General features: G+C 38.9%; 2 protein-coding genes across 4 annotated transcripts in view; one reads left to right on the top strand and one right to left on the bottom strand.

Annotated features, from left to right (window-relative positions):
- Positions 1 to 8,204, bottom strand: part of LOC138021018 (E3 ubiquitin-protein ligase rnf213-alpha-like) — a 134,709-nt gene extending 126,505 nt beyond the window's left edge. Inside the window, exons 1-3 of the mRNA XM_068867902.1 lie at positions 7,894 to 8,204; positions 1,797 to 2,072; positions 1,033 to 1,349 (exon numbers count right to left, since the gene is read on the bottom strand). Coding sequence (XP_068724003.1) covers positions 1,033 to 1,349; positions 1,797 to 2,072; positions 7,894 to 8,080 — 780 coding nt within the window. The 5' untranslated portion in view covers positions 8,081 to 8,204. The remainder of the gene's footprint in view (positions 1 to 1,032; positions 1,350 to 1,796; positions 2,073 to 7,893) is intronic.
- Positions 8,205 to 8,230: 26 nt separating this feature from the next.
- The window catches only part of LOC138020888 (whirlin-like), a 27,842-nt gene continuing 23,572 nt past the window's right edge, over positions 8,231 to 12,500 (top strand). The window contains exons 1-2 of one of the 3 annotated variants that reach the window (XM_068867795.1): positions 8,239 to 8,436; positions 8,544 to 9,789. In XM_068867795.1, the coding sequence (XP_068723896.1) occupies positions 9,127 to 9,789 (663 nt within the window). In that variant the 5' untranslated portion in view covers positions 8,239 to 8,436; positions 8,544 to 9,126. Of the gene's footprint in view, positions 9,790 to 12,500 lie in introns of all 3 variants that reach the window. The other 2 variants (XM_068867790.1, XM_068867801.1) reach the window with 2 other exon arrangements.

Below are 12,500 nucleotides of genomic sequence, written 5' to 3'. Positions count from 1 at the left end.
ATCTTAGGAACCCCGCCTGATCCACTACGCGAGCCACGATTGGTTTTGGCTGATTGGTTGAAAAAATGGCGCGAGAACTTTGAACCAATCACTGAGTGAAGTAAATGCAAAACCAAAGCAATTCGCTAATTACTTTCTACACTCAATTGAAACACCGTAGTACGAAAACCGCTCTGACACAAAAAGTGAGAAGCATATTTCTTTTAAAAGCCGAACCTCCATGTCTGGACTCTCAGGACTCGAACCTAGGAACATTGAGGTAATAACCCCTTCACTCAACCACTACAACATCACTAACTGCGAGGATCTTTTTTTAAAATGCCAATAATTTTTCTTCCAAGTGCTAGTACAAAATGAACATGAAATAAAATTTAGAAAGATCATTGCAGTAATATGACTTTGTAGATAAGGCTAGATTTTTCAGGCTGGCTTGCAAGTGCTAAAGTTACTTATCCAAGTGGGATAATCTTCCTAGCTTTCATTTCATGTTCACTCACATTAATTTTATCAAATTTCACATATAGATTCTAAAACCATTTCATATTGAGCAGCTCCCAGCTGGCATGGTTATAGCTCCGTTACTTGGCTGCCCATCATCGGGGCTCTTCAGGGCCAATGAAAAGTAATAAATAATGAAACAACAACTTTAAGAATTCCAACTGGCCACAGACAAACCCGTTGGCTATTTACAGGTGCAGCTGAGAAGTTGAAACACTGGGACCTCCAAGATCAAATTCAAGGAGAGGTCAGAACAAGTCTTGAACCCAGAATCTCCAGATCTCAATGCAAACAGGCCAACCATTGGGCCGAAATAATGCAATTCATCCGGAGGTTAATCTTGGAAAATCCAGAGCGGAGCGGGATGAAACACAAATTCCGTTTTCTGTGGGTATGGATATTAATAACTGGAATAACAAAATGTTTGTCATTTAAAAAGGCCTTTCAGAGCATCAATATTATTTTTTTACTGCACACAGGCACTTGAAACACATTAACTAGTCACATACAATAATGGTACAAAACCTCAGCTACCTCTGGATCCATTTCGTCTTCATCACTGTCGTCACTATCGCCCTTGCCACCTTTGCTTGGTTTATCACCACCTTTTGGTGACTGCTTATCTTCATCAGCACTTGTGTCAGCAACCTTGCCATTATCATCACCCACAGGTCCATGTTTGGCATCCATGGGGGAAGGACTCATGTCAGATACATCAGCTTTGCTCGATCGTATTTCTGATTCACAAGCACTAGTGTTACCAATATCAGTATTTGAAGATTCTTGGACTGTGTCTTTGGTTGTTTGTACCACAGCATCCTGTTTATCATCTTTGGCATTTCCTGTATGTGCTGAAGAAAGAAGTCATGCTGTAATTTACATGAAAGATTGCCCTGTGTAAAAATATCTACCCAATACAAGGCTGCAAAGGATCCCAATCAATACATCATTGAAAACACATTGTTAGTAATAACTTTATGAAAGAAATCTATACATTGTTTAACTACTCTGTAAATACTGAAATGGTGAAAGCTTACATGGTTAGCACACAACCATATAATAATGTAAGTATTGAATAATTGTACTACAGTCAAATGCAATCAATGTTTAATTATGTACAAGTAATGAAAACAAATTCGGATGACGATTTCAATAGCTCATTCTCTGAGCTCCCATAATGCATGAGCTTACAGACTGAGAGCAATTCAGTTGAAGATGATAAAACAGAAATTCTAAGATTTACTAAAATTAATGCAAAGAATGCTACAACACCCTGTGAAGATTTTGCCTAAGTTTACCTTCAGGTGGACTTTTATTAGTGGTCTCTTTTAGACTGCTGTTGGAAGAGCTTGTGCCTCTGCAGGATAAATTGCCAGATTGTTTCCCTTCACTTTCTGTATCCAGGGATCCCTCCTGTGGTTCTCCTGGACTCTTCTGGAGGGCAAGGTTTTCTAAAGCAGTTGCTGTTGCATCTGCAGGCTCAAGATGGTCAGATCCATCGTTACCTAACTTTCGTTTTGCTGGTTTCTCAATTGCTCCTTCACCTTTTCTTTTCCTTTGTCCATCAGCTTCATCTGTTGAAGGGAGAAAACATTTTTTTAGGTTAGCTGAGCCACTGTGAAGTTAAATCTTAGTAGCTCCCCCAGTATGTAATACACATGTACAGTGTATATAGATTTAGCCAAGAATAAAGCGGAGCTCCCTTTTCTGACCACAGAAAGCAGTATAGTTTATTATGGAAATAATTATGCTTCTGCATAACATACAAAATTAATCGTCCTTAGTGTATACAGTTTACAGTGATCAAACACCTCTGAACTGATAGCAGTGAACAAACAAGCCTTGCAAACAACAACCAACAATTTTAATCAACAACCAAAACTGAAAATAATTAATTACAATGTACATGCTTAGTAATCTCTTTCACAACATTTTCCGTTTGACTGATAATCTTTACACCCCCTCTCTTCAGTTTAGAACAACAGCAATGCCAGAATCTCTGTCGATATCAACACAGAATTGCGAACATTTTTAGGCCTTCTTCGTTTTCTAGTGAGTTTTACAAAATTTGCGAGAGAGCGAGGCAAGGAAAACGGTACCTGAAAGCTAACCTTTGTAAATATGTGTTTTGTCTCTCGCTCCATTGCTCTTAACTTTACGGTGTTCTTAATTGAAATTTTTTCTTCTTCTCCTTCCTCAGCTTCTCCAAGCGTTCTTCCCTTAAATTTCTCAAATTTCGTCGCCTCTTTTCTCATGCTCTTTCGTTTGTTTTCGACTTTCCTGCTCTTTTATCCCGTTGCTTGTTACCAATATGATTTCCCACCAGAAAAACGCGAGTTGCCAAATGCAACGCTTCCACGTGATTTCCCGCCAAGGAAAATTGCCCAAACACTCCTGTGCCCAAAGGCTCCCCTTCCTCCCCACCTCCACCCTGACAGTCAGTATGGGCAGGCGCCGGACGGACAGACATGACGTCATAACCAAATTTCTCCCATAGACAGATTTCCCAAAAACTCTTACCCATGGTGGTTCACTGGCGCACTTCGTGAATTCGTGATTGCTAGAAGGCTGTCATGCACAAGAAAAAGTGAACATGCAAAAACCTATTGAGAAGGCGGATGAGAGCAACTTCAGCTTCATGATGTAATTTCATAGAAATCATATCACTGAGATTTGCACATTTGGTTTGATCATACTTTAATTAGCCAAATGACTCCTGGGAATGAGACTTAACAGATTTTAGTCTGTCTAACGCCATATGATTTTACTTGTCAACTAGGGGCGTCCTGGGAGCATTTGAGGTGTCAATGGGTTAATGTCAGAAGCAGGAAACAAGCAGTTGATAGAGATAGGTGAAACAGAGTCAGAATCAGTTGCCTAGATGGCCCTTTGCTCAGATCTCAGCTTGTTCTTCCACGTGTTGTTTAATTTAATTTAACTCCAGGTCTGGCAGCCATACATGTAGGCTATACACATGTCAAAGAATCAGCCTTTCAGTGATAACAGTGTTTTCTTACTCCAAAGGATGTCTTCGTATTAGTGAAAGCACACCCAATCCAATCGCATTCTGATGCAGATACCTAATGGCAGGATAAACAGTGCAAGGGATTGGTTGATGAGTGGTCCATTGGTTTGCTGTTGGGCCAAGTACTGGTAAATGCCAAAAGAAGTCAAACTGAAGTCATCTTTCACAGGAGAAGTAGATTACTTTAAGGAAATTGAAACAAACTTGTGGAATAATATTAACAGCTATGCATATTTGCCTTACATTTTGACACATCTTCATTTTAGCGACGTAAGCAGAAACGTTTAGCCAATAAATTTGACAATTTTAGGGGGTGGTTACCCCAAGACGACCCAAAAAAGTATGTGCAATTTACTTTTTATTATAAACAATGTTTATATGCACTTTTCATCTGGAAATTAAGAATGCTTTTTCCCTCTGAGAACTGATCTTGCTCACAACCAATATTAATGAATAAAAAAGCTCCCATTCACATCACTTTCACAACTCGATCAGTCAATGAGAGAAACTAGGCAATCTGTGAACAGAATTTGTGTAATTATCCAATCAAACGTACACCTAAGAGGCACAAGTTTGGATTTTGCATTCACAAGTAAGTTAATTGATTGAAGACAGCCTAGGGGGGGAACTCCCACATAAGAAGGGGACGGATGCTCGTCAGAAATTTAAAATGAAACCCCTAAAGGAGACCAATCTGTGCGTGGCCCAGGCTTTTTTTGACCCCCAAAAGAGACCACATTAATACGCAGATAAATAAAAAATAAAGCGATTTTTCATGATGGCAAAGCCATTTTCATCTAATACTTTCACCAACATGAAGAAATATGAAAGCGTTAATATACACTTTTAAATTTCTCTATGCCCAGCCCTACAGGAGACCCTCACCACTATATATGATTGCGTCTTGCCCAGAACACCCTAAAAGAGACCAAAATTCGAAATTTAAACCCCTAAGCAAGACAACGAGCATCCCTCCCCCTCTTTACTATAGGGTGTAACAGTCATCCACCCTGATGAAGGTAAATGTAGCTGTTTGCCATCTAAATATACATGTAGGTGTTGTTATTTAAAAATTGTCTTTTCTCCTGTGTTCCTGTGTTTGGTCTACAATTTGTAGGATGCTTGTGAAAAAAAAATATACATATATATACATACATGTATATTATATATATTCTTGTTGATCACTTCAAGACTTCAGGAGTGATTCATCGTTTTATCACTACAACTTTGTTTCGTATGGCCAAAGGGTGACCATAATCATGAGGTAACATTAAGGACTGTTAATGTTGAAGTCCTATTTAGTCCTGAACTGAAGCAGGGGTTTCAATAACTTCTGAAATAACCATCCATGATAGCATTTTTAGTAAAAATCAAGGCAAACTAGCCAGCGGTGAGAGGCAAAGCAGGCGGCGATATACTGCCGGTAACCGGCTTCTATTGAAACCCCTGCTGAAGTCCTGAACTGATCAAGAAGAGTTATACACTGCTCCTATAACAGTTGAGTGCTCTTTGAAAATCTGTTTACCTTAAGGGAAAATAATTATATTATACATGTATAAGCTTAACCTTATTATATAAGCTTAACCTCCATCCTAGACCTCAGCACTGCACTGATGAGGCCCAGAAGGCCGAAACAGTACTGCCTGCAGTTAGTTATATATATAATTATATATATACAGTTAAAAGAGTAAGAGGACGGACAACTTTTGGAAGCTAAAAAGTAAAAAATATATTGATTTCAAAAACGTTTCGGTCTTAGACCTTCATCAGTTTACACTGGACTGGGAATCTCAAAAGGATCCTTTTGGAACGCCACTATCTCCACTGGGTCAGACAGCCCAAAGAACTTTCTATATATATATATATATATATATATATATATATATATGTCATTCTCATTAAATCCCCTGATGAGTGGGTGACCCCGAAACAGGCTTGCAGGGATGAACTTGTAGTTTATTTGTCTTTTTCTTCCATATATATATATATGTATATATATATGCTGCAGTTAATTTTTATTTTCTACTAGTTAGGTTTTTTCTAACCAGGTGATTTTATTTTTAACTAGGTAATTTTTTTCTAACTAGGTAAATGTTTCAAAAACTGGGTAAACTTTTTCTCTCTGGTGCTATTAAAGGCCAAAAAATTTAGTTATTAGGGTCAAATGTTCAGCTGAGTGATTTGGGTTACAGTGAGCACTTATTTTGAATGATTAGCTTTCATGTAAGGTTAGGGACACTGCCCGCATTTTAGTAATTAGGGTTAAGCTTTCAATTTAGTGACCAGGGTTATGCACTGTGTTATTTGAAACAGTTAGCATTCCAAGAGGTGTATGACAACTGCTGACTGTCTACAAATATTGCAGCTTATTTTATCACCTACGAACAAAGATGTTTTTGTTATTTTGCACACGCATGATTTGTTCCCTCATTTTTGAATTATTATCACATAAAGGCTGGTTTAAACGGTTTCAACATTTGCTTCAACATGCATTCAACACTTAGTTGAACCATATACATTTGTCATCAGAAAAAAAATTGTCAGTTCTGTAAAATCCAAATTACGAATAAAGGGCCACAAATCCACATGAGGCCAAAAACATCAACAAAGACTGACTCGATCGATTACAAAACTCACTCTACTGTATACTGAAACTGTTTCCAGTTCAAATGTTTGCTGTTATGGTGTATGGTTCACATTCCAACAAATCTCTAAACTCTGCTTTATGGTTTTGATTTGGTTCACGCAAGCCAGTGAAACGCTGGTCTCGCACACGCAAATATAGGTTAAGTTCTCCAGTTTTTCAATAATAAAGTTATGTGAATGTGCTGTCATCAACAAAGGCGTAAGGGATTATTAAACTTGACAGTTGGCAATTGCAGTGGTTAATCTGCGATATTTCCTCTTGGTTAAAAAGGTAGCCTTCTTGGCAATTCAATGTCCTCAGGGACAGAGAGCTTTTTGCTATTGCTAACACACCACTCCTGCCAAATCCAAAGACATCTTCTGGGGGAACAGTGATATACTGCAGTTTCTTCAAGCCAATTATCTCGGGCAGACACTTCTCGCTTATGCGCGTTTGCGCCAGATGAAGCTCTAATAGCTCACTGCTAGCCTTGTACATGTATTTATAAACATAAAGGCAAAATACAAACATCTGTTTACCGGTCATGAAAGTACTCACGAGTATGTCTTGTTGTCTTTGAGAAAGTGAAAGATTCATTTCTGTCTTGAATTTACAAAATTATTTTTCAAATACAACATAAGCATATACATGTGAAACATTGTTTTCGCCCCTAAGGGTTATTGTAAAACTATGGGTTTAAAAATATGTTGTACATGTTGTACCCATTCGGTCCGTTCGTACTCATTGTGTTTTGCTTGTAAAACGTATGCTGCATAACTAGTGGTCAGCAGTTAATCAATGAGGGAAATTTTCAATATGGCGGGTTACGGAATATCGATCGTAAACTTTACTCTTGTCAGCGTCCACTGGTATCAATACGATCTACTCCTGAAAATATTACGGTATTGAATGGAAAACAAAAAGTTCTATTAGGTGGTAAGCAGCTTAAAGATAATGCTTGGAATAGCTACGGTGTACTAACGTTAACAAACTTGAGTTGCTTGATCGTCTGACTAAAAATTGCGAACAGAATTCTTTTGCAGAGGGAAAAAGTGCAAGTTTCTCGTTCGTTTGAAGTTTTAGGCAGACGAACAGGAATTCCAAAGGGTCTGAAACAAAAGTGGAAAATTCCTGAGGAGAGGGGGGGTTAGCGATTTTGGAATTCTGAGGGCAAGGGGGGGATAAGCATTTTGGAATTTCTGAAGGCAAGGGGGGGTTAAAATACTCATGCCACCTGTGGTAGGGTATGGATATTTTCCCATTCCATTCGCCCTTGTTGGATATGAAGTGATTATAACCAACTCACGCTGCGCGCTCATTGGTTATTTTATCACTTCATATCCAACTCGGGCTCATGGAATAATTGTTATATAGAGTATTTAAAAGTTGGGGCGACGTAACTTGGGGCGACAAGGCGATGGGGCGACACAACCTGACACCAAAATTTAACACGGAAAACAAAATGAAAGCTGCTGGCAGAAAAGGCATTTTAACTGTGACAAAAATTACTTGAATTTGCAATTAATATTTCTTAGTACAGTTAAACATTTGGCTTAATTTGTGTAAGCCGGCATCATGAACAGTAAGACTAAAATTACCGTCAACATCTTTGTAATTCGGTCATCACCGTACCGTCCAAAATTCACGTCCGCGCATATAAATTGATATCATTTTATAATTTGCTGACGAACTTCTCAGATACATCTAATTTGCATCCAAGCTTATGTATGCTCTCAAAACTTACCACCACAGGCTTGTGGATTGCATTCAAGAACATCATCACATTTTTCCGCCACTTGTTTGGAATCTTCCAACAGCGCAGCATTTTCACTTTGAGCAGATACTTGCCGCAAATCGAAGCCACATTTGGAGCAGAAATTATCTGTTTCCTTTAACAGGCTGTTTTGACAATTTTGTTTTGGGCATTTCATTGTCCTCTGTTCTGGGCTTCTTTAAACACTTAGGAACGAGTCATCTTCATGTTAACTCGGATTCTTGGAAAGGCGGAAGTAATATCCTGGAAGCGAACGGTCACCAGCAACGAGCAATTCTCAGTCACCGAGTCGGCGCAGAACGAAAAAATGGGATTGGTCCTGAAACGAAACACATCGGCCTGTTAACTTCAGCGTCCAGTGTTAAAACAGTAAGAAAGGCTGGGAGTAATTGCAGAATTCGCAGCTACTAATGGTGTTCTTGTAGCGGTATCATTTGCAGAACGATCGAGGCATATAAAAATACACGCATATAAGTGGCCGAGCAGTTAAATACGTTGGCCGATGACTTTAAGGTGTCAAACGGTCAATGTGTCTAGTACAAAAACGGGATGCCCAAATTCGAAAACATTTAATTCTTGCTCCTTGTTATCTAATCTACGATTATTTTCTTGCTCACTAGCTTTAGGTCGACACGGCACGACAAGAAGATTAGCGTTGATCCTTGACGGTGACCGTCCATGGTTGGGAAATTCGACTGAGGTGACCGTTAGAAAATATAAATACATCTGGCCCCAGTTGTTCAAAAGGAGGATAATGCTATCCACCCGACAAATCACAGCTGTCCATATGCATTGGATAGCGCAGTTGGTTTCGCCATGACTCGTCCCTGGATAGTGATTTATCCGGCGTATAACTGCCTGAACTGGGCGAAACTGTACTTACCATCGAAATATCACGTTTCCGAGCAGGGAAACCTAGCGAAGATCCTCAAAAAGGAACCAAAGGAGAATGCCAAATGGAAGAGCCGAAAATAATATTTACAGTGATCGCGTGCACCCGGAAACCAGTCACACATTACCCTATCTGTATCACGTGATTGATGCGGTTGCTTGACTTCACAAGAGATTTGTTTGGGCTGAGAAAATACGCCAACGCGTATCCAATTCTTTCCAATTTGTGCATCCGATATTGTCAAAATCTCTGATGAGCAACTGAATAATGGCGTAGACATCAACCGTTATTATTGTGAACTCTTAGGAGAAATGGAAGCTCTATCAGTGGAACAAAAACATCGTCGAAAACCGAGAAAAATTTCGGAAAACGTTCGCGAGCTGCACTCTGCTCTAATTGATGTTATCAACAACGACGAGCGAGCGTTTTTAATTCAGTCACTAAATCAATATCAGAGAGAGAAAAATGTAAACAATCTTGTTGTGGCCTTGAAGTTGGTGCTCAATACAGCAAGGAAGAGAGAAGTGTACCCGCTGTTATGGCAAATCGTTCCTCACAGGGACAGAGAGATTTTTCATAGACTTTGGCATCAAGGATTCGAAGACCCTCGACGACGAGATACTCCGAAATCGCCGGCTCGGTCGCCCAGAAATTTTCGCCCGAACCCTTACTTAAGTCTGCGGAACAATCTTCAAAGTCATGCATCGGATTCGGGTATAGATTTACCGAATATAACACAACTTCATTCCTCCAAGAATGCAAAATACCCCATCAAACAACTCGCTATAAAACGTCCTTCAAACGCTGGGTTTGGCTTTTCAATTCGCGGAGGAGCCGAGCATGGCGTCGGCTTGTATGTTTCGTCTTTAGATGAGGGATCAGTCGCAGAAAAGGAGGGTCTTTTGCCTGGAGATCATATTATACAAGTAAATGGCACTAAGTTCGATGGACTCACACACGCACAAGCTGTTAAGGTAAGCTTTTTAAATAATTTCATACTTTTCCCGCTCCGTTTTCGAAAATATAAGTTCCTTTTGTGTTCAAATGTTGATGGGCTTAACAGCTGACAAATGTGAAACTTACTTTGGTCTGTACGGCTTGACGGCCGCAGATGTCAAAAACAGTGCCATTACTTGTTCTGCTTTATACTAAGTAATGGCACCGCTATCGTACTTAGTTTGACCATCGACCATTTTCATTTAAGCTCCAAAATTTCTTCTTACTGAGTTGTAACTTCAAAACGTAATTGTTTCGTTTCTTTTGTTGAAAGCCGCAGGTGAGTTTGTGTTAGCCACCTGTGCAATGAATTGAAAAATGTGTTTTCTGATAATAGAAAGTTGCAAAAAACTCAGTTGCGAATATTTCTTTTGCAAGTCGGACTAACCTGATCGCTTTAGAACAATTCATTGCTAGAAAGTATTTAGGCTCAGTGGAAACCCAAAATCAAATATGTTCTTTTCATGGTGCTGATAGTTTAATTGTGCTTATTTTTATCAAATGATTTTGTTGACCTTTTTTTGTCTGTTGAAGTGGCCAATATCAAAAATACCGTAATACTCTTAGTTTGTCACCCCAAATTTTGCATAAAGGCGCTGTTACACTGTGAAATGTTTTGTACAACTTGTCTTGCAATATTAATGTTTTGGTGACATTGTGGCCCGACAAGTTGCATGAAACATATCACAGTGTAACAGTGCTTTAAGCATTGTTTTTATTTTCTCCTGGGACTTATAATGGTCCCAAAAGAAACTGAAAACAATGCTTGTAAATACTTTGGAGGGACAAATAGATAGTATTATGGTGTTTTTGATATTGGCTAATTTGTTGTTCTTCCATATTGTTATGAATACCGGTACTATAGCTCTCATGTCAGTTACCGGTATGTGGGAATTAACTTTGCCTGTGCATTCTCTAGACTACAGTGTATGAGGTGTTTTCCCACTTGACTACATTAATTAATATAGTTTAATTATGAAGAAGTAATACTGGTACTTTATTTAATCCTGTGGAAATTGTTTGATTAAGGACAAAAGAGGCCTTAAAACATGGAACCAGATACAGAGAATTCCACCAAATAATACTACTTAAAGGGGCAGTGTTGCACTATTTTAGTCAAACTTCAAAACACTAAAAGACGACTTTCCATCAATGAAGACCACAACATAAAGCTGTAGTTTTGTTTCCTGTAACCACTGAAGCATACTGAAGCTATTTTTTTTAGTTTGCAGTCAAGGGTAGAGACTTGGCATCTGACAGGATGCGGCGATGCGGATCCGCATAATTCCCTAAAATCCGCATCCTTCGTATAATTATGATATTTTCCGCATAAAACTGAAGAAATGCCTGATATTAGTGATAAAGCAGCTGCTTACCACCCTCACAAACACAAAAGCCAAAGAGATTGACTATTTTGAAACGCTTATTTTCCTGAACATTGAAGAAAACACGCCATTTCGTTCGCAAGATGAAAGTTCGTAAGCAGTTTCCACTCATTTTTCGGGAATGAGCCTGGACTCTAGTTAAACCGTTTTCATAACATACCCTAGGCTCGAATTTTTTAAAAAAGATACAAGGTATGAAAATTTAGCCGCAAGGTATAGTAGCAAATTAAATTGCATCATTTGTAACTCTGGTAAAGTAGGGACAATCATTGCGATGAAGTTGTACAAAACAAAGAGCCCGCAATACGTATGTGTAAAAAACCCGCTGAAAATGATGAATGATCGAGGGAATGGATCGAGGTTCAACCACATCACAATTTTGCTCCATATCTCCAAATTGAAACAAAATTCATGACAAGAAACAAAATATCTTTTTATCACTTTATTTCTTTTAGCAAAAGTTTCGGCAAAATGCAGATTACTAACCCTTTTATTTTAATGGTGAATGCTGGTCGCAAATTGGCGACTCGGCCAGATATCTTAATCGCAAAGGGAAAAAGCGACTGTATTGGTTGCAATTTCGAGTCCTGATTTACCATAAGCATGTAAATATATTGGACGGGCCTAATTATTAGTTCTATAAATGTGTAAATATCCGCATAATCAACGCATGTTTATGCATAATATGGCCAAAATTTTCCGCATAATCTTTAATTTTTTTCCGCATCCTATCAGAAGCCCTGTAGAGAGGATGCAAATGGATTGAAAGTTTCACTAACTGTATCTTCGGAAAGTTGACAAACATTAAATATAAGCAACTCTTTATGCCATAAATACTGTACATTTCATATATTCTCAGTGGGTTGTCAGGAATGTTGTACGTGTAAGCTTAAGTACTAATTACTGGGTTGCCAAACCCAGTCGGAATCTCGGTTTTCATTTCGTGGGTTTTTTTGTTATTTTTTTCCGTGTCGGGAAAAGTCTTGCCTGTCACTCCCCTGCTAAGTGGTGTCTTTGTGCGTGGAGTCTTCTGTGCGTATTTTGTTAGGTTTGAGGGGGCTGGGGTAATGCGTAGCTTGCTCTGCACAATTAACCTGTAATGGCGTCGAAAGTCATTGTAACGCGAATGGCGTTTTAGTACATCTTTAAAGAAAATATACCCATATGGAGCTCAAGAATGGAACGTCAAGACAGGCGGTGAAACATAAAGATCTGGAATCTTAAAAGCGACGAGTAATGGACTTCGACAGCGTGAATCTTTCGCCCGTCGAGCCGAAATCAAAATGAGCTGTACTTCTAATATT

This window comes from Montipora capricornis, chromosome 2, assembly GCF_036669925.1.
Source record: "Montipora capricornis isolate CH-2021 chromosome 2, ASM3666992v2, whole genome shotgun sequence".
NCBI lineage: Eukaryota > Metazoa > Cnidaria > Anthozoa > Scleractinia > Acroporidae > Montipora > Montipora capricornis.
The sequence above is the reverse complement of the archived record's forward strand: the minus strand, read 5'-3'. Positions and strand labels throughout refer to the sequence as shown.